The 21,966-nt window shown below is 40.7% G+C and overlaps 1 protein-coding gene and 1 non-coding gene across 8 annotated transcripts in view; one reads left to right on the top strand and one right to left on the bottom strand.

Annotated features, from left to right (window-relative positions):
* The window catches only part of Cadps2 (calcium dependent secretion activator 2), a 520,741-nt gene that overhangs the window by 486,343 nt on the left and 12,432 nt on the right, over window positions 1-21,966 (top strand). For all 7 annotated transcript variants that reach the window (XM_026788548.1, XM_026788546.1, XM_026788543.1 and 4 more), the window contains one exon: window positions 9,541-9,648. In XM_026788548.1, the coding sequence (XP_026644349.1) occupies window positions 9,541-9,648 (108 nt within the window). The remainder of the gene's footprint in view (window positions 1-9,540; window positions 9,649-21,966) is intronic.
* On the bottom strand, window positions 20,787-20,889 carry LOC113458140. Its single transcript, XR_003378571.1, has one exon. It is a non-coding gene; the product is annotated as a U6 spliceosomal RNA (small nuclear RNA).

Raw genomic sequence — 21,966 nt, 5'->3', positions numbered from 1 at the left:
ACAAAGCCAGTACGTGCAGTAGGATCAGAAACCCATTGCCATTGTTCTTGAGTTCTCAGTAGTCCTCATTGTCCACTATGTTCAGAGAGTTCAGTTTTATCCCAGGCATCATAATCTTGAAAGAGAAGGAATGGGCATGAATTCTCGGACCTTTGGGCAAGGTGAAACGGACCTACTTCTCTGGGGCTCCCACACAATCCTCAGAACCCAGATGACAGGAGAGAATCAATTCCCAAGAGTTGTCCTCTGACCTCTACACATGCATGCCTATACTCCACGCACAAAATAAATAAACTAAGATATAATTAAAGAAAAAACTGAAAGGGCATGGGAGGCTGGGAGATGGCTCTGTAGATAAAAGCACTTATTTCTCAAGTGTGAGGACTTGGGTTCGGTTCAGATCTCCAGAACCCACGTAAATCTGGATACGATCACTCGTGTCTGAAATCTCAGCATTCCTTCAGTGAGATGCGGAGACAGAGAGATTAGAATCCCCAGGAGAATGTTGGCTAGCTAGCCTGGTATAAGCAGCAGTGAGTACCAAAAGAGAGAGCCTGCCTCAAATACGATAGAATATGAGAACCAGCGCCCCTCCTTGTTCTCCAACTCCCAAACCAGTGTAGGAGGCTGGTCACGCACAGTAGCACACAGGCTCCACTAATACTTTGGAACATGCATACATACACACAAAGCTGAGATAAATGAACACAAAGGTTCGTAAAGTATCATTTGAGACAACATTGTGGAGTATTTTTTTTAAACAGGTAGTACAATTCCTTTGGGGAACCAGAAGGCCTGTGCTTGAATTCTCTCTCCGTCACTTTGCTTATAATATCAGTGTGACCTTGGGCACCAATTTCCTTGTCTATTAAATGAAGATATAATTATACCTCTTACAGATTTATTGTGAGTAAGCACTTTCCAGGCCTCCTAGCGTGTAATTAGTACTCAGTTAAATGTTAGTTATTATCAACATGTCTATTGATTATAAAATAAAGTTTAATGACTACATTCTACAAAATCAGCATTTATTGATTGTATCTGTAGTACTGTGGACAAGTCACATAAAGCATTTAAAAACAACACATCCTTTCAACTTCTCCTGTAGAAAGCTGCCAGACTAGTTAAGGGTGTAGAGAAGGGAGCTGTGGGCCTGCTTTTCACCTCCCAGCTCCTGGCCGCCTGGCTAGCTTATGCCCCCCCCCCCCGAAATAACAACACACAAATTGTATTCTTTTAAACACTGCTTGGCCCATTATATCTAGCCTCTTCTTGGCTAACTCTCACATCTTGCTTAAGCCATATTTAGTAATCTGTGTAGCACCATGAGGCAGTAGCTTACCAGGAAGAATTCTAGTGTACATCCATTTTGGGCTGGAGATTCATAGCGTCTGCCCTGGAGAGGAGAGGCATGGCGTCTGGCTCACTTCCCTTCTTCCCAGCATTCTGTTCTGTCTACTCAACCTACCTAATTTTCTGACCTATCAGGCCAAGCAGTTTTCTTTATTGATTAACCAATGAAACAACAGATGGACAAATGACCTTCCCCACATCGTAAGGGTCCCACCCAAAAAACTTGGAAATAGTAGTTTGTGAGGAGTTAAGCGGAGGAGGGAGAGGAATGGGTGTTTATTCTGAAAGGAACCTAACTTAAGAGACAAGATGGGTTTAAGGGGAGGGGAGAGGAAGGGAGGGGAACAGAGGAAAATGTATAGCTCAATAAAGTCAATAAAAAAAAGACAAGATGGCCAGCTCATTATCTGTGTTCTCTTCAGTATCAATCCTTTCAAACATTCTATCTTTATGCTCATTACAAAAAAACATGTAGAATCCTAAAGCTCCACAAGTGTGGCTTAAACTTAGCTCCATATTACACAAAGGACATAAAGTCCAATATCCAGGTTCAGGTCCCTTTCTAGTCCACTTCAGCTGCTCACCTGTGGCTTCCATCTTCCTTCCTTCCTTCCTTCCTTCCTTCCTTCCTTCCTTCCTTCCTTCCTTCCTTCCTTCCTTCCTTCCTTCCTTCCTTCGCATTGAGGATACTAGCATCACAGGGTCATCTTTTCACATATGTGCTTCTGATATTATTTGCTGTTGAGATAAGGTCACTTTGACATTCAGAGCCATACATAAGAGGGAAAGCCTGGCAGGACTTGGGATCATGCTTCCCTGGAAGCATCTGTATGCTCACCAGGGCGTGAAACAGGCAGATGTGATGTGCCTCTCACAGAAAGCTTGGCTTCCCTCACCCGCACAACATTACTATCATTTTTGCTTTGCTCTGTTTGATTTTGTTTTCCCCCACTTAGCTCTTCTTTCTTTTATATGCTCAATCAGTCAGTGGCCTGTCCCTGGCCAAGAGCAGCCCAGTGTTTTCAGACCTCCTTTACCTAAATTGAATCCCAGTCCCTCTAAATCTTAAAAACGAAACATGAAGTGGTACACAGAGAGTCGTAGCTTGACCCCCTCCAAGACTCATGTTATTTTAGTCAATGATACTGTAACATCTGTGGCTAGAAGAGGGAAAGTTAGCAGACACCTTTGAGCAGAGACGTGCTACTTTGTATCAGTAGCATTCAATGTGACTGTAACTGTGTGGAAGTTCCATCTGATTCACTTATTAGTGCTTGATATTGCACAGTCAATGGCTGGGCCCTTCTTAGAGGAAGACGGTTTCTCCTGCCATCAGCATTCTTTGGTTGTGTGTGGTTCTTTGACTCATCAACATGACTGATAAGACCTGAACAAGGACCACACAAATAAACATGCTAACCTTGAAGGGGATGTGCTCATGAGGCCTCTGCCCCAATATTTAAATAACCTTGTCCTTGAAAATATTTTTCTCCAACAAAAAATGTTGGAGCACACACATGCTTATAGCAACCATTTATAGACATGTTGGAATATAAAGTATGTCACTCCTTAAAAGAAATAATACAGAAAGCAGTGTGACTACTTACGTTACAGGGTTTTAGCCCATTCTGTTGTCAGGTGTTCCTGAACTTTGTGGGAGGAGTCTGACTCTTACTGACTCAGTATATAAACTCTGCAGTAAAAGAACACCACCTCAGGGGCTGGAGAGATGGCTCAGAGGTTAAGAGCACCGACTGCTCTGCCAGAGGTCCTGAGTTCGATTCCCAGCAACCACATGGTGGCTCACAACCATCTGTAATGAGATCTGGCACTGTCTCTTGGAAAGTATATATAATAAATAAACAACAAAAACAAAAAACAAAGAACCCAGGTTCAATTCCCAGTACCCACATGGCAGCTCACTGTAACTCGACTTCCAGGGGATCTGATACTCTCACACGGACATACATGCAGGCAAAACACTAATGTACATAAAATGCAAACAAATAAATTTAAAAAAAAAAGAACACCTAAGACTGACAGATATACATACACTTAGAACATTTTACTTCAAACCCGAAAGATATTTTTTAAAGGTTTTGCCATCTGTAGTTCCAATTTTCCCACTCACCTCTTTGTGTTATGTGTGTGTGCGTGCGTGCGTGTGCATTTGTATGTAGTTATGAGTATGTGCAAGCATGTGTGGAGGCCAGAGATTGGTGTCCCTCTGTTTTCCTCAATCACTTCACCTTATTTTCTAAGACAAGGTCTCTCACTGAACCTTGCCATTTTGGCTAGAGTGGCTGAAAAACTGACTGTCTATGAAGCCACTGGGCTCCACCTGCCTCCATCCCTTCCCCCCAGTACTGAAAATGTAGGCATGTGCAGCTGAGGATGGGGGACAGGGTAGATCTGAACTCAGTTACTCATGTATTCACAGCAAGTACTTGATCCATTGTGGCCTCTCCACAACCCTTCTTCTGTATTTCTCATTTGGGTCAGGAAAACCATAATAATGTTTTGGTTTTCTTTTGTTTGTTTGGTTGGTTGGATTTTGGGGGGAGGGGCTAGGTTGATTGTTTTGTTCTTGTTTTTTTTGGTTTTTCAAGACAGGGTTTCTCTAAGTTACAACTCTGTCCTGGAACTTTATAGATACTTTATAGACTAGGCTGGCTTCAAACTCACAGATATCCACCTGCCTCTGCCTCCCAAGGCACCGCCTGACTCACATTTAATAAAATCAATCTTTCCTCCCTCCCTCCCTCTCTCTCTCTCTCTCTCTCTCTCTCTCTCTCTCTCTGTTGCTAGAGACCTAACCTAGGGCATCATATATCTTAATTAATAGATAACAATTGTTTCACTATTTTAAAAAATAGAAAATCTACTTTAAAGTCTTTTTTTAAAAAGCATCTTTGTATATTTTGTTGTTTAAATTCCTCCCCTCTACCCCTTTCCATAAACTAGTCCTCTCTCCACAGAGAGGGATATGTAACATACTCACATTGGTATCAGTGTAGTTTGAAGGTTTGGGCTCTATTTCCTTTTGGCTTTCTGCATCGGTGTAATATAATTTTGATACTTCATTAAAAACCTAATGAAGTAAATCAAGTGTATTTTTTTTTACAATATCACAGGAATTATTGTCTAATGTGTAAATGCCAATATAATGAACTATATACATTAGGGGGTGAAAAAGCATGCTGTTTTTTTAACAATCACCAAGACCAATTATGGGTTCCCTAATAATCAGTTTTTAAGTTATTACTGAGCCTTGTGTGCTGGAGCTAGGCTACAAAGGGTTCCTGGGTTCCTGCCACACTTTCAGATTCCAAAGCCCTGCTCTTATCTCATGCCTTTCACTTTGTCAGTGATTGCTATACAGCCAAATGTGGCATTTCCTTTACAGTGCATACAAAAAACATGCAGGAGGAGAGGACAGATAGCATAGTTTCACACTTGGCTGCTTCTCCAGTGCAAGTTTTCCTTCTTTCTCTCTTTCTTTCTTTCTTTCTTTCTTCCTTCCTTCCTTCCTTCCTTCCATTTCCTTTCTTTCTTTTGAATCGAAGATGTGCACTTTTAAATTAAATCAGTTTCACTGTAGCTTCTAGTTAATCTTTGAGACAGGAACGGCATATTTTCAAATGTGTCTCCCTGTTAAACAGACACCATGACAGTGTTTGTGTAGTGTCGTGTTCACCTCCAGTGGAAGGTTAAGCTGCGTCTTCTGTATCTTGATCTGTCACTGAGGAAAATGAGGGCTATGCCATACCCACCCACCCATGAATGGGGAAGAGAAAACTCACACCTGTGTGATTAGGTAGAGCAGCAGGAAGTAAGAACGTTTGCAGTATATAATTAGCAAGGATTTTTTTTTTCTCTCTTTTTCAGTGGTATGTTCATCTCGCTGGGTTAACTAGTAATTAATGCTTGGAAGGGTAGGGGGACTGTGCTGAAATCTGCGTCTTGCTCATTCACTCCCTGGTGGATTCAGTGGCATTTACGACCACCGTCAGAAGAACTCACCTTAGAATAATTCATTTTCCTTCCATGGCCACTGATTTCTTTATGCTCATTGGGGGAATTTTTTTTATATATCTTTTTGTCCCTTTACTATAGCTTTGTTGGCCAAAATTTGCCTTTCCTGGTTAGAAGATGAAAAGTAATTTAGGAATTCTTTATGTTTGGAGACAACTAGCCTAACAAGCAAGTTGGAAAAGTTCATGTAGAGAACTGAGAGTTTCAGAGGCTTAAATTGAAAATAGGAAAAAAAAAAAGTGATTTTATGTTCCTAAATTATACTTAATAGAGTGCTCGCCATGTGGTTTTTAATTGTTATTTTCTCATATTCATTAGGAGGCTGTAATTTAATTAACAATGCAGAAAAGATTTCTAAACATGGCTCTGTAGGATACAGTCTTCTTGATAAAGAGGCATGGTAACGCATGGTTACTGAAGTTTCACGGGGTGCTCTTCCGGAGGAACTGGACAGCATACCTGCTTTGTCCAGAGTAGGGAGCCGCCTCTGCCTCCACAGTGCAGTCGCAAACATTCATTTCCTCTACACCCCAAAACGTGCACAGGAAGCTAGCATCCGAGTGCTCAGCGTGCAGGGTGGTTGAAGCATCACCGCATAGGGTAACGGTTAATATTGCAACCAGAAGCGGTGGCTTGTCAAGTGTGTCAGTTCCACTGCCACATCCCAGCATCCCTGGCACAAAGGAGCACCGAGCCAGCGATAATGTCTTCGATCCAAACACGTTTGCGCTGAAGGTAGAAACTGTTTAAAAGGAAAATTGCATCTTTTCCAGCAATTTAGCATAGATAATTACCCTCTCGTATGCCAAATGAAGGATAAAGTGTTTTTAAAGAACTATAACTCTAATTGGAACATGTCACCAGGTGTTGCAGTTACTCTTACTTGTGTATATCCTTTTAATGATTACAGTCTCATGCCACAAACTGCATGAAAATATATTCACTAGGTGTGAAATTCCCATATGTCACAGTTTCAAGAATAGGTAAACAGCACAAGATAAAGGAAGGAATAATGCTAATGAGGAATGTTAAGAAGTCTAGGCTTTAGTTTCCAAGCAAGAACATCATAATTTGCCGAAAGAGAAGGAAAGCAACTTTGAAACTGCAAACTCGGCTGAGCTTCAGCCCACACATTTACAAAGTTGCATACAAAGTTGCAGAGCTCGGTTCAGCTTGCAGCTCGGACCTTTACTTCCCTGGAGTCTGTCAGTAGGGAACTGAATTCAGTTTTCTTTTATGTTTAAGCTGCAAAGTGTTTGTTCAGTTTAGATGGTGAAAGGTAACAATTCCTGGACCGGGTCTTTTGGAGTCTTCTGAAGTTCATTGTTAGCTTGGGAGTCATCAAGAGCGCAGGAGTGTCTGTCAAAGGAACTGGCCCAGCCGCTGCTCTCCCCTGGTCCTGGAAGTGACTGGTTTTCCACGGACTCTGTTGGGGGAAATGATTGAGTGGATTAAACTTCTCAGCATAGTTTTCTTTTGAGGGGTGGAAATAAGAAAGGTTTGGGTAGGGAGAAAGGATGGGAAGGCAAACCTCCTTTTCAGCTTCCGTGTAGCCAGACTGGGCTCGCTACCTTGCTATTATGGGTGTCATGGCATCTTATTCATTCGCTGGCACCTGCATGGAACTCAGATGCTGAGCTGCCTCAGGAGTGAGCAAAGAAACCTGGCCTCATGTCATTTTCATTCCAGGGCATCGTGCCTTCTGGACGTTCTAATTTTCAGTGTTTTGACAAAGTTTGACAAAGTTTGAGAGGCACAGAGAAAAATCCGTATCATATCGGTCCGTTCTCCTGAGTAGAATCAGGACTGGTGATGTTTGTACAAATGACCCAACCTCTTCCCTTGAAAAATTGATGTACAAACTTTACTTCCCCCAAATAAAACCAACTTAAGTTTTTGTTTATTATCCTTGGGGTTACTTAAACTTTCAAGCACTGGTTATGAGGATGATGCAGAAAAACAAGGAATGCATTTGTTCAATTGCCTTTATCAGGTTGGCAATGCATTGCCTATATTATGTATGGATGCTCTTAAAGGAGACACTTGTGAGAACATTTGTATAAACATTTGTTTTATATTTTAATGTAATTTAGTTATATCATAGTTACGTTGTAAAAATTCCTGAGATTTTGTTATCTATGCTTTAAGGTGAATTTAAATTATCAAGACTGGAGGTATAGCCCAGTTAATAGATATTTTCCTGACATGCTCAAAACTGTATGTCTACAAAAACTGGCGTGGTTGTGCACATTGGTAATCCAAATACTTGGAAAATGGAGGCAAAGAGGATCAGAATCAAAAGTCATCCTCATCAACATTACAAGTTCAAGGCCTCCTAGGTCACCAGATACCCTGTCTCAAAAAAAAATGCAGTTATTTTTACTGAAGAGAAAAATAATTTTTTAACAAAAAGCCTGATGTTTATCACTGAAATAAAATATCCTGGTGCTTATAAATGCAATGGTTAGGAAATAGACACTCACTGTGGCAAATAAAATACCGACCCACCCGCTGCAAAAAGAGCCTAAAATGGCAAAGACTTTCGGTCCCTCACAAGAAGATTCTCCACCATGTTACCATCAGCCAATCTACACCTTGTGCTGCTTTTACAGAAGTAGCGCTAGTTAAGTAGCTCATACGCTCTTTGATTGTCTTTCACTACTCATTTTTGCCACTCCATCTATTGGTCAAGGCTGTAAGCACATCCTATAACCACGGGATGGTAGAAGCTTGACTATCTTACTTGGCTATCAGTTCTACTGTTAAGTTCTTACTAATGTTATACTCTATAATCAAATAACTCAGTGCAGGTTATGAGTCAAGCCCAGATGTAAGTAATGTAAATAATTCTTTCCATCAGTCAGCCTAGCATGCATATGAAACTTGAGAAAGAGCTAATGATAAGTTGAGAAGAAAATCTCTTTGGCAGCCACGAAGGCTTTTGACCCCCATTCTGATTTATCTTCTCCCTTTTCTTTTAAACTCTACAGCAGTAGTTCTCAACCTATGGGTCATGAAGCTTATAGGGTCACTTATCGAGTATTTATATCAAGATTCACAACAGAAGCAAAATTACAGCTATGAAGTAGCAGTGCAGTCATTTATGATTGTCGTCACTACAACACGAGGAGCTGTAATAAAGGGTCACAACATTAAGAAGCTTAAGAACCGCTGGCCTATAGCAAGGAGGAATGATGCTAACTACCCTGCCTCCTCAAACAGGAAAAAATACCAAATGCAAAATGATAATTTAGTGAGTTCCCTAGTTCACCTCCTCGGCCCTACATTAGAAATGAGTTTATTGATGTTCTCAATGCACTTCTATAATATAACAAATCCCTAAGATAGTATCAGTAAGCGATGAATAAAAGCAATAGAAAATCAAAAGGTATCTTGTTTTACTTTGTATTAAATGTTTTCCCAGGTTTCCTAGTATTTTTCTAATCTGAATAAGAACACTGGTTTGTATTCCTTTAATACTGAATATTCTAAAGAGGCAAATCAGGACAGTTTATGGCTTCACACCATTAGCGAGCAAATGGGGGGGGGAGTTAAAAAGTCAATTGTATAACACTTACAATTAAGACGTAATCTTTCCATTGACAAATTTTCTTTTAACTCCTCTCATACTTCTTGGCACACTGACTTTTCAAGATAGTCATTTTTTTAAAAGACACGTATGGGAGGTTGGAGAGATGGCTCTGCAGTTAAGTTGCATGCTACCCTTCAGAAGACCTGAGTGTGGTTGCCAACACTCATGTTGGGCAGCTCACAATTGCCTGTCATCTCCATCAACAGGATAGTTCAACACTTTGGATACTGTGTATGTATGTGATAACATACACATACCCACATAAGACACAGCCATAGCATTAATTAAAAATAAAAGAGATCTTTTTAAAGGATATGCATACATTATCCTTACAACCCTGTATTCCTAATCATCTCAACAATACTGGATGTGACCTTAAGTAGTAAAGATGAGTGTTAAACGTTTACACATGCTAATCATTGTTGATTTGGTATAAACAAAGTTCACAGGGGTGAACAATTTCAACAGCCACTAAAATTGTTTCCCAAACTACTATTAAATAAAGCTTTAGAAATGAGAACTGACACTTTTTTATTCCCCATGTTTTTCCCATGCAACAGAAACCCGGAATGGACCTGGCAGACACCTACATTATGTTTGTTCGGCAAAACCAGGATATCCTTCGAGAAAAAGTCAATGAAGAGATGTATATAGAAAAGTTGTTTGATGTAAGTAGCTGCAGTCGTCACGGGACATTGAACATTTTTAATCTTGATTTAAAATGTAGATGTGCATGGAAAATATATGTTGTTGATACTAAGGTCTTCATTTAAGCATAACAGCTAGGCGCGGGGGTTAGTTTTAGAAACTTGATCAAGTTTCTATAAAGCTAACTAAGAAAGTGCTCAACTTAAATAAGAGCGTTATTCACTTGTAACTGTGATCACTCAAATCCAAGAAAATGTTATCGAGCTGGTGACATAACTGCACAGCTTGCCCCAGTGCTGATTCTGAACCTAGGTTATTTTCTTTGAAGTGTATTTACGTGCATCTTCTCTGCATTTTAGAAATGCTTTTCTGGCAGTTTCGTTTAATTATGCAAGTTACCGCAAATGTTTTCATAACGGCAATTCACGGGCTTCGCGGCGACACTTCAGCTGTGGCAGTTACAGAAGGTCCCGCTACGTCATCATCTTCGCCATACTCTGTCGTGCCCGTGTGTGCTGTCTGTGCAACTGGGTGGTCACAGTGCACCTTATCTTTCTGGCTTTATGTTGCCAGGCCATTTTACAATAAAAGTATCATCTGTTTTAATAAGATATGTGTTAATATGCGTGAAAAGAAGGATTTCCTAAAAGCTTTGATGCCCTGCAGGAGTAGCAAAATTATCATCTATCCAGCTGGCTCTTTTACAAAATACTGAAACCGTATTAGCAACTTCTGCTTCCATTTGGAATTTCTGTGCGTGGACGGGCATATGTTTCATTTCCAACTTTTTTGCTTTTTTTGCTTATGAGGTGATTTTCAGAAATGTTGAACGGAAAAAGAACGGTGAGTGGGTGCTATGTCTGTTATGTTTCTTCCTGGCTAGAGCACATCCATCTTTGATGGAGGAAAGAAGGTGGAGTCATCCTGAAAACAGTCCCCTCTGGGTAGTCACTGTTGGAAGGGAAGACTGTTTTCTGGAGACGGTCAATGTTTATGTCTTGGTGACCTACTTGTGGCAAAGCTTAACCACCGTTAGGCCAGTTAGTAAGCAAAGGTCGAATTTTTTTCACCTCAAAGATATTCTCCACTTTAACTCTTCTTCATTTGCTGAACTTTAGAAGACTTTGCAGTACTGTTTAGAGCTAACTAAAGCAGATCTAAGGAGGCCAGCATTCACATAGTGCGTTCATTTCATTGCGCTATTAGGCACTCTTTCCCTTCCGATACCTAAGCATCTGGCTTGGTTGTAGGTTTGCATCCAAAGCGCTAGGTTTTATCAAGAAGCTTTTCACATTTATTTTGTACATCCCTAGCAGAGCTCTGGACTTGTTATTTGTACAATAATTGTAATGTCCTCAAACATTCTATTTTTTAAAGTTGCACATATTTATTGCTTTAATTAAAAATGAAAATGAACCCTGACTCTATTGGTATGTCATCAAGAATAGCATAGATGAAGGGATACTAAGAGCCCCTAATTAGCCAAGGCTGAATTTGCCTCAATTACAGTTAGTAAATGAGAGGTTATCAAGTATGTGTTGAAAGGTAAAGTAGAATGTGGAGCTCAAGCAACAGATCATTACTGAGAGACATTATATAATTATTGGAAATCTACTTGGCTGGAGCTTAAAATAATATTGTTAGGTGTCGAGAAACAGTTGAAAATAATGACCCTAAGTGCACTGTTAGCAACCATAGCCTATTACGGATAAAAGATGGAAGAGAACAATAGTCCTGCGCATAGGGGCAAACTTTCCCTCGTCCAATTAGACTCCTTCCTACACAAGGAAGGAAATGGAGCCTCCGAAGTTCAGGTGCAGACCAATGCACACACATTAGGAAGTGTTAGCTTGGAGTTGTTTGTATCCCATTTGGCAAAATGCCCAGGGCTCGATTTCTGATCATACAGTATAAGGGATTAACTCCTAAAGAATAATATGCCTTTTTTACCCAGATGGAATTCACTGGTTTAGAAAAAAATGCCGACGCTATTTTACGTAAAAACGATTAGTCTGCAAGACACACATTAATTTTAAAGCGTCTCTGCCACGTTAAAAAGAAACCAGTGTGTTATAGTGCATAGTCTTCTTTCCAGCTGATACCCTAACCCTGAGAAGTATTTGTGAAAGTTGCCACACTTCTTAAGATACCCTCGGCCTCTGGTGCTTTTTCATCAATTAAGCATCTTACTCGCTCCTAGTTTTATGGGGAAATACCCATGCACTCAATTTAAATAATGGTACTACTGACTAAGGTATCTAAGGTATAAGGGTGATCATCGCCCTGGATTTATGCTTATTGTTTTAGGACATCTAGGGATGAGAACAGACGCATTCCCTACTATTCGCACATGGCCACATACCATGTTGAATGAAACTCGTGGTGGGGGCTGGAGAGATGGCTCAGAGGTTAAGAGTGCTGACTGCTCTTCTGGAGGTCCTGAGTTCAATTCCCAGTAACCACATGGTGGCTCACAACCATCTGTAATGAGATCTGGTACCCTCTTCTGCCCTGCAGGCATACAGGAACGCAGAACACTGTGTACATAATAAATAAAAAAATCTAAAAAAAAAAAAAAGAAACTCATGGTGGGTCCATCCTGCCCTGCTATTTTTGCTTCGACACCCACAGAGAAGTGATTTCGTTTCTTGACCTCAACATATGAAAAATGGAAATAATTAAATCTGTGTCAATCCCTAAAGTTGTGAGTATTGTCGATTTAGATTTTTATGTTAAATCTGGGGGGGGGTATCAAAATCCTAAGTACCTGCTAAATGTCAAATTATTGGTACAAATATGCTGTCCTTTTTATCCTGTAAGTGCTTAAACTTACAGAGCCCTTTGTGTTTGGGACAGAAATGGCTTCTAAAAAGTATAAATCACTAGCAACTGAGCTGCTAAAAAAAAAAAATGAGTTTAAGACATGTCTTTGATTAAGAGCTGGTGAAGCAGTCGAGTTGGTAAAGTGCTTGGCAAACAGGAGTCCCTAAGTTTAAATCCCAGCACAGTGGTGAGTGAGCACCTCTGACCCCAGTGCCGTAGAAGCAGAGACAGGACAGTTTCTGAGGCTGGCCGGTTTGCTAGCCAGCTAGCTGAATCAGTGAATTGAGACACCGTGAAAAACTGTCTCAAAAAATAAGGTGGAGGACTGGTGAGATGGCTCGGTCAGTCAGAGCACTCGCTCACAACCATAACAACCTGAGTTCAGTCCGTGGAGCCCACAGGATGGAAAGGTAGAATTGACAGACAGACAGACAGACGCTCACGCATGCGCGCGCGCACTCACACACACACACACACCACTTATCTCTTCAAGCGTTCCTAACAATGTTAGCATTTTGTTCCTCTCCCTAGGTGCAGCCAACGTTGTGGGTAATATGCCATCACCCTCTCACCTCTTTATTGTGGAATTAAAGGATCTTCTCTTCAGAGAAAATAAGTGACTTGTTTGCTGTCCTCAAGCTCTGAACCTGTTTCTCTTTTCAAAATCCTTCCATGAAATCCCATGCCTCAGACTTGACAACATTTGAAATAAATAAAGTTATGTTCTGTGAGGAACACGCCACTGGGATTCCAGATATCAGAATTTCCTGTTAATTCTGCCATTAATGGTGTGGGTGACTTTCAAACATCTGTATAATATTCAGTTTACTGCATAGAGAAAGACTGAACCTCTTCATCTACAATTTCAAATCGTTTCTGAAATCCAGACTTTTGATCCAATGACAGTTTCTGTTTTTAATTTGGCAATGGTAGTAGAAACCGTAGGGTTGGTTGCATCCGGAGTGGTGCACAGCAGGGTAACAGTTTTCACTCTGTTGTGTTCATTGGATGGAACCAAAGTGTCCTAGCTAAAAAGCAACAACAGTTGCGGTAGGGCAGTAGAAAAGACAGTCTGTATCAAAGGGTAACTAACTGGGTCAGCCAGGTGGCTCGGTGTGTCAAGGGGCTTGCCTCCAAGCATGACAACCAGAATTCAGTTTCTGGGAGCCATGGATGGAGAGAACTGACTTCCACAAATTGTACTTGATCTCCATGTGTTGGCTGGGGCGCGCGCACACACACACACACACACACACACACACACACACACACACACATCTCTGCAGACCCACAGTTTCTGCTGCCCTTGGTTACTCTTAGGTAGCCTGTCTACTGTACTTTCTCAGGCTTCAGGGCCTGGAACACAGCCACAGGTATCCTGTTGTCGTGAGAGAGCCTGGGGACATTCCTAGAGTGTATCCGTTCTCTCAACTGAAAAGTGACAGTTCCAACGTTAAAACCAAAATCCCCCAGCAAAGCCACTAGGATACTCTCTCCACTGGCTTCTAAAATCTGAGAATTTCAGGCTTGAGACAGAAAACTCGCCATCAGGATGTCAACACTATCCAGCTCTCTAAACCTTGTACATTTATTGGGCTTGCGCTACTGGAGTCCTTTTAAAACAATCTCGTTTTGGTTTCCATGTTGCTTCAGGCACACCAGGGTGCCAGTGTCTAATTGGCAAATCATGCAGATTAAGCATTCTCTTGTGTTATAAACTGATTAAATACTTAATTGTTGAGGAGTTTCATCTTTATGAGATTTTTTTAAAGACATTGTTGTGATGTCTTATAAAATTAAATGTAATTCTTTAAATGATAGCTAATCAGTTACATTCATCCAAACAGTTTTATAAAGGATTAATTTCTAAAGACATTGCCTGAAAAGAATTCTTCCTAGTTAAAAAAAAAAAAAACTAAATTAAACATTTTGGGCCAAACTAGCCTTTACTGTAGAAATAGGTTCAGTCACTTATTTGTGCTATCATAAAAAGCAAAACAGGAAAGCAATACAATGAGATAGGATTTCAAAATAAAATTAATTTCGTTCTTACGGTCTCTTGCCTCTGTACTCCTAAAGAAGAAAAGGAGAGAGATAAGTGTTTAGGATGCCTGCAAGAGTTCAGTAGCACCTCTCCTAACTCACTTAAAGATTCAGTTTGTTACTCTGCAAATGTCCCAAGAATAATTTAAAACAAAGAGTCAGAGTGATCGCTGAACTCAGTATGATGCTACACACCTGTAATTTCCACACTCACAGGGCTGAAGCAGAAGGACCGATTTCAAGGCTACTCTGGGCCCTATGGCAAGACCCTCGCTCTAAAAAAGGGGAGGGGAGTAAAACATTACCCCACTAGATAAAACTTCCATTCCATAATGCCTTTGGTCAGATATTTTTAGAATTGACTGTATATATGTTAAACCATTTCACTGGGTGAAAGATTTCCTTCTCCTTGTATTCAGCCTATATAAAACTCATGGAAGGAGGTTCCACATAGTCAAAGACTGTCTTTCTCCTCCCATGTTTCTATTCTCTTATTAAAGCTCTCTTCTGTGTGGACGTCTATTGGAGAAGAGCAGCCTTCCTCTTTCCGTGATCTTTCGCTTTCAAATTACTCCACAATTGCTCCAAAGTCTCCTTAAATTAACATTGCTTTCTATCGACAAAGATTATCTTTGGTGTTTCGTTCTCTGTGTAAAAAGCAGGCCAGTGTAAAACACTCTGTCTTGGCCAGTTAGGCCCTGCCAAGACTTTTCTAGCAACCACCAGAAATTTAGCACTACCGCAACACCTGTGCCATACATAGCCTTTTCTCTTCTCCGTCAGGAGAAAGGATGGATCATGCACATTCAGCAGGGTCTTTGAGGATCTCTGAAGAGATTCCTTTCTCTCCTTATGCTGTGGCACCTTTTCTGTCTCCCTGTACGCTAAAGGTGGATTTTAAAAGTTGGTTTTCTGGATGCTGGAGGCAGACTCCCTGCTCATCTCCCATCATGTGCTTCCGTCCCTCTTGCAGCGAGGTCAGCGCTTTGTTTTCCGGGGGTCATTGTGTTTTTACTTGCGTATATTCCTGTTTTGTTTTACCTGCTGTACTTGAGCACTGAAGTTGTTTGACCGCTTCTGAGGTACTCGCAGCCAAACCTTCTGGGTAGAGATGGTCTCAGAAGGTACTCTTGACTGCCTCCCCCTCAGACTTTGTTTTGCTTTAAAAAGGTATTCTCATGTTACAGCGTCCTGGTTGTCTTGCTCATTTGCATGACTAACCCTCCTTTTAATGTTATTCTTTGTAAGTGTAAGAATTTATTTTTTAAAAAAAGCATCTACTTTTGATGTACAATGTGTGCCAAAATAGCTTTGGCAAGTCCGGGCGCCGTTCTGAGAGGCCAAAGGCCCTCATTTGAATCTAAGCTGCAGCTGAATTAAAACTCGAGAAACTTGAGATAAGCGTGCCTAATTGCCTAAAGAGAAACTCAACGAGGAGGGGGAAAAAAAAAAAAAGAATGTAGCTTGTTGATCTTATTTCTTTGATAATTCAAAAGAATCTTCAAGACATACGTGGACTCCTTAAACTTCAGTTCTTGAAATGTGATCATGGTCCACAATTGTCACTTGGCACATGCCCAGAAACACACATCTTTGCATGAGGCACCTGGACATCTGTGGCGGCGCTGGTAGAATCAGCTAATTAACAACACAGGCTTAAACAGGCACCTCATCTGGCAGTACAGTTAGTTGCCTGATGGTGCTCAGCAGGATTTGGTAGTGCTTTTTATTTTTCTATCCTAATGGTCTGCCGCCCGCCTAATTTTGCCTTATTGTCAGTCACTACTTACCGCGGCTTGGGGCCCTCCCAGGAGGCTAAATTATTATCAAAGGATTAGGGCCATGTAGCCTTGCAGTTCTGACATTTCTGATTACTCGTCTATGCCAGAACACTAATTAGCTGTGACTAATTAAGAAAAATGCCCCTGCCATAGAAAACCATTTAAAAGAACCGAGAAGGAGAAAAGCAATTCAAAAGCTGAGCAGTGCTCAGCTTTCGCTGATGCTCTTTAGATTTCCACCAGAGCCGTAACTCACCTTTAATTGTGCTAAGAATTAAGGGGGAGGGGGAGACACTGGCTGAACGGTTGGGAGATTTTTTGCTTGCCTAAGAGAAAAAAAAAATGTGGCCGACACCCTAAGATGTCTCCGCGATGCTGAAATTGTCCCGACCCCACAGAAGGTGACAAGATTTTCATGTGGGAGAAATGTTTCTAAACCACCGCTTGCAGAATCTTCCATCTCTGTCACACACTGAAGCCACTAACAATGCATTGGTGGAGTGCCCCTGGAGATGTTAAAACAGTGTTGAGCTTATGCACTGGTGTTGGATGGGTAGTAAGGAGAATGTGGAACCAAGAAGGGACGGGGCTTCCTGCTTCTTTCACCTAGGCTTGTCTGGGAGTTCTAACTCTCACATGCAGAGTCTGGTACATGTAGAGTCTTACATGTAGAGACTGACAGCCAACCTGGCATGCCTGCACAGCATCAGGCCACTGGTGGCTTATTACTGAAAAATTCCCCGGGCTCCCTTGAGGCCAACATCTCTACCACTTGACCAGTGCAGTGTTTGTGCAGAACCGGATAGCTGCTCTCCTTCCTTTCAATCCTAACTCCATAAGCAGACAACACACACGGCTTCCATGCCAATTTCCATAGTCGCTTTCTGGATTCTGCTTCTGTGAGTCACCTCCTCAGCAGCTCCTCCATGCAGCCACCTCTGCAGGTTTGGCACCATTTGCTGGTGAGCACAGCAGTGTCAGCTAGGTTGCCAATATTGGCTAAATCCACATTAAAAAAAAAATTTCCATGGCAAAGTAGCTTTCGGCAGAATCATTATTCAGGGTAGTTCCCTAATGATTTGACAGAAAGCTGAACTGAAGAACAACTCCTCAAGATGCTTATAAAACAGCTGACCCAACGAGAGCCTCTATTTCTCCATCTCAGTTCTTGCCAACGAAAGATAGAAATCGGAATTTTGCTATCTTAATGTGGGCAGACTATATGATTTATGAAAACGAAAAGTTCTCAATGCCTGCCTCATCTCAATTCTTCATGCTGCCTTTTGAGCTTACTTCCTCCTTTCCTCTCCCTGGAGAACAAAACACGGATTCTTAGCGTCCTCCGAGGCAATAATCCTTCCTAGGCATGAAGACTGTTATTACAGCGCCTGTCATATCTGTCTACTCCCAGATAAATAATCCCTATTTGTTTAACTTCTCATCATAGGCCCCTTCCCTAACCCTTTAATCATTGCCATGGCTGGGCTTTGAAATTTCTCAAGGTGTTCACTGTTGTGCTCTGAGTAGGGATAAGATGCGGCCTCTGAATGTGGCTGGACAAGATTCTTTCAAACCGTGTTCCTACAAACGCACGGATTCATAGCTCTCCCACATGGATGCCCTGCCATCTCCTTGAACTTGTTGCCACTACTGTAGTTCTTTCTACTGACTTTCCCTTTAGCCACTCCTGTCTGCGTTTATGTCTTGCTATTGAACACCCTTGAAGGTGGCTATTGTGCATGTCAAGCATGTAAAAGACAAGCCTGCTACCCTATTCAGTTGCCATGCGTAAATAATAGTGGTGAACACTGGAATACCAATGTTAGGTGTTAACTGTAGCACATGTAGTTGGCTTCTAAACAGAAGAGACTCCAGCCCCTCTGATTACCCTCATTGTTTTCATGCAGCCTGTATTTATTGATCCCCTCTAAAAATCACACAGTGCAAACAGCCTGTTGCTACCCAGTGCCTGCCCAAAAGGAGTTTATATTCTAAGAGCACACAGACCTTCATGAGAAATAGTTAATTTTCACACTGTTTCATCTACAGAGTAGTCACAGATGGATTTACAGATGAGAACGCAATGCAGGACTACATTGAGTACCCTTTCAGATCACTAGATAGTGGTTGCTTCTTTATTTCTCTCTGTTTCAGATAGATGATTGGAAAGCTGCCAGAGATTTGGCACCAATGCAGTTGGTACCCAGTCCCAGGGTTTCACTGCCAAATTCAGAAACTGAAAGGTCATAGCACAGAAGGTCTCCCTTCTCTACCGTCCTTGGGTTCTTAGGCTCCAAGAGAGTCTCATGCATCTTCAAAGAGATGGCCACACTTCCACAGCAATAGAAAGGACTCACAAAGTCAGCAGGTGTCGAGATTTCCCAGATGTGTGACTCACTAGTGGAAGTCCTCCTGTAGTACAGCCAGCCCCATCTCCAGAGATGTCCCAGATGAGCCTCAGATAACCAGAAGAGCAGGTGACAGGACTTTCTGGAGAGGCAGTTTGATGCTTGGGTGACAGTCTGGAAGCCAGTCCGGAGCTGACAGAATCCTCCCTTGCATGGCTAATGTAGCTTCGTGTATGAATGCACATATATGGACATGGACATTGTTTCATTCATGATTCTTTCTTCTTCTCGTCTCTCGTCACCTAAAATGAAATGACTGTCATATGTTAAGCTCCACTTTAGTCCTATGTTCCATTTCTTTAGATAAATGCAATGGCCTCCTTGATAATTTCAACAACTTTAGTATCTGTTGGATTTTTGCAGTGCTAAGGTTTAAACTCATGCTTGCAGGAAGTTACTCTACCAATGGAGCAATTTATTAAATACCTATTAAATTTTTTCTATTGATAAAATTGATTCAAAACAGCAGTGACTCTAACCCTAAGACAAGTCTGTCCTTTTCCTATAGAGAAGTCTTACTATTATATATATAATTTGTAATGTATGTTGTGGTCCAAACACTCTGCCAAGGGCTAAAGATAGCGATCAAACTCAGGTTCTATGAATGCACTGTGGCTACTCACATCTTGTGGTGGGCTGATAAGCACATTGTGCCGTATTATTATCAACACCCGGCTAGGATATGAGCAGCATGAAACATAAAAGCACCCAAGTCTCCCTTGTTGAAAATAGTATTTCTTTCATAGCAGACAATAATGAGTTGATAATAATGCTAATACCAAAAATATGATAGCACTAATATGAATGAATAGCCAAGGAGATGGAGTTGGTAATAAAATCCCACACCAATGGGCAAGCTGAGAAACCAAAGGCACAGAGAAGCCCAACCTAAAGCAGAGCCATCAGTTCTGTGGTTGCTGCATGCCCACTATGGGAATACAAAATGGTAACCACTTACTTCATTCCCTGTATACTTTCAATACACAATTTTTGGAATGCTTCCCATTTACACAAACAGTAAATTCTCAAGCCTAGATCATATCTTGAAGTTAAATTGCACCATTTAGTTTAAATTCCTAAAGTTTACTGTATCTCTCTTTAGGGTCTTATGTCATTGATTTAAAATATATTCTTGACCAAAACTTTATATACAGTGTGTAAATTGCCATCCAACCAAAATTAAAATGGTCATAGTACCCAAAGGAAATCAACTCTTAATTTATTTCAGTGTCCTAGACATTTACAGACACTGTTATGACAGGAAGGCATACTGATTTCTGATAAACCATCTTTTGGTGTTCAAATAGTAACCAAACCAGTATTCACCCATCATGAGTCCGTAGCAGGGAAGAGTTATTCCAACTGATGTTTACTGTGTGGTACCAGCCTTATAGCATCAGAAGAGCTGCACAATGGACTGACAGAGGCAGTTGCCTACTTGATTGTAAATATTTTAAAACAATATCGATGTTGATACCCTGTATATAGTAAGGAAAATGTATTAAAATGAAGAGGTTTGGGGCTATTAAAGAGCCTCTGCACCTTGCAGTGTGTGGAGCCGGTGCTGTTCTGTAAACTACTCTGCCCTGGGGCTGAAGAGGACCTAATTCAGAACCTCCTCACCTACAGGAATCATGGGTATTTAAAAAGAGGAAATCTGGAACCCCAATGGCAGTGAAGTTCGTTTCTGCATTCAGCAAGTGTCTACTAGATGCCAGCACTCCCTTGTTGGCACATCCTACCTTTTTCTTCCTTTAGTGAAATAAACCTGCCTGTGGGAGGGAGAGGCAAGAAGGTCAGCTCAGGGTCACCTTCAAGTGTATATGGAGCTCAAGGTCATCTTAAGCTTCATGAGAATCTTTCACAAAATAAATAAATGAGCAGAGAAAAGTTCATAACTTGCGAAACATCAAGGTGTTTTGTTATACCTAAGACAAAACAAATCCCCCTAATCATAAAACATCAACTAAAACATGTGTCATCTGTTCTGTGTTTAAGAAACGAACAGAACATGAAAAGAGCCAAAAGAGCCACATGTATAAGGTTCTCCAATGTATGAACCAAGGATCTCTTCTCTATAGCTCGGTGTTTTGTTGTAGTTTAAAAAAAATTGTGTTTTTTGTGTATTTTATTTTCTTCTTGCACAGGGGCCATGCTAAACTCTGTATCATTCTAATTTTAGCATATGTGCTGCTGAAACAAGCTCTTTTGAGTATTTCTTAAACATTACACAATAGCGCAAGTAAACAGACTTTGTAGGGGGAGATTATAGAAGAAATTTATAAAATATTTGTTTGACTATTCTAACAAGAAATATGGTTCTTCAAAGAATTTACTTCTACTGCATATTACATTAGCAAATTTGTAGGTATGTTTGGTGTCTGACAGATTGGATTTCTTAAAGTTGCAAGAAGCTTTGGTGAGCATCTTTGGAATGATTGAGAGAAATCCCTTGGATTTGTCAAAGTATTGTGTTGTGTTCCATCAGCAGCCACCAGGAATTTAAGGGGTTGTTTTCTTGTTTTTATGCTAGAAGCTTCAAATTGCATCAAAGGAATTTTTGGTGACAGAACAGAAATCTAGCTTGTTTCCAGAAAGGAAATACAATTGCATAATTATAGATGTAGACTTTGGAGCCAAAGCATAAAATAAAAAGCTTATATGCTATATAGATCTGGATTAGTAAATTATTTAATTTAAATCCAGTGTTCAACTTAATGAATATGCAAATATGCAAAAATGTTAATAACATTTACTTTGTTGAAATTAATAGTTGGATATAGTTCATTTTATTTAAGCCTCACATAAAAAGTCCCTGATGCCTTTATAATCAGAATTATAGTATTGACATAAGGCTGGAGAAGTAGCTCAGATAGTAAAGCGATTGCCTAACATGCACACAGCTCTGTCTCAAAATAATTAGTACTAATATAAAACAAAAGCAATACAAGCGCCAATCCACGTTTCTATAACTCTCATTCGCTCCTCACGCACCCCATTGTTTCATCCTTATAATATCTATAGTTCATTAAGAGAGAAAAGATGAACGGAATTAAAAGCAAAATGACAGACAATAGAAAGCTCTAGAAGTCAAAACTTTCGCGTTCCTTTATTCTGAAAGAATGAAGCTATCGCCAAGCAGCATATACAAACTCATAGAATGAAAAGTTGACTTTTCCTTTCAGTTTAGTTAGCTTTATGTGGCTCACAAGTTCATTGTGCCTTTTTTTTGCTAAATTAAATCAAATTTAATTTGATTTCACAGTGTTTTTGTCCCATTGTC

This window comes from Microtus ochrogaster, unplaced genomic scaffold (genome assembly GCF_000317375.1).
Source record: "Microtus ochrogaster isolate Prairie Vole_2 unplaced genomic scaffold, MicOch1.0 UNK4, whole genome shotgun sequence".
In the NCBI taxonomy this organism is placed as follows: Eukaryota; Metazoa; Chordata; class Mammalia; order Rodentia; family Cricetidae; genus Microtus; species Microtus ochrogaster.
This window is presented reverse-complemented; position numbering and strand designations above follow the sequence as displayed.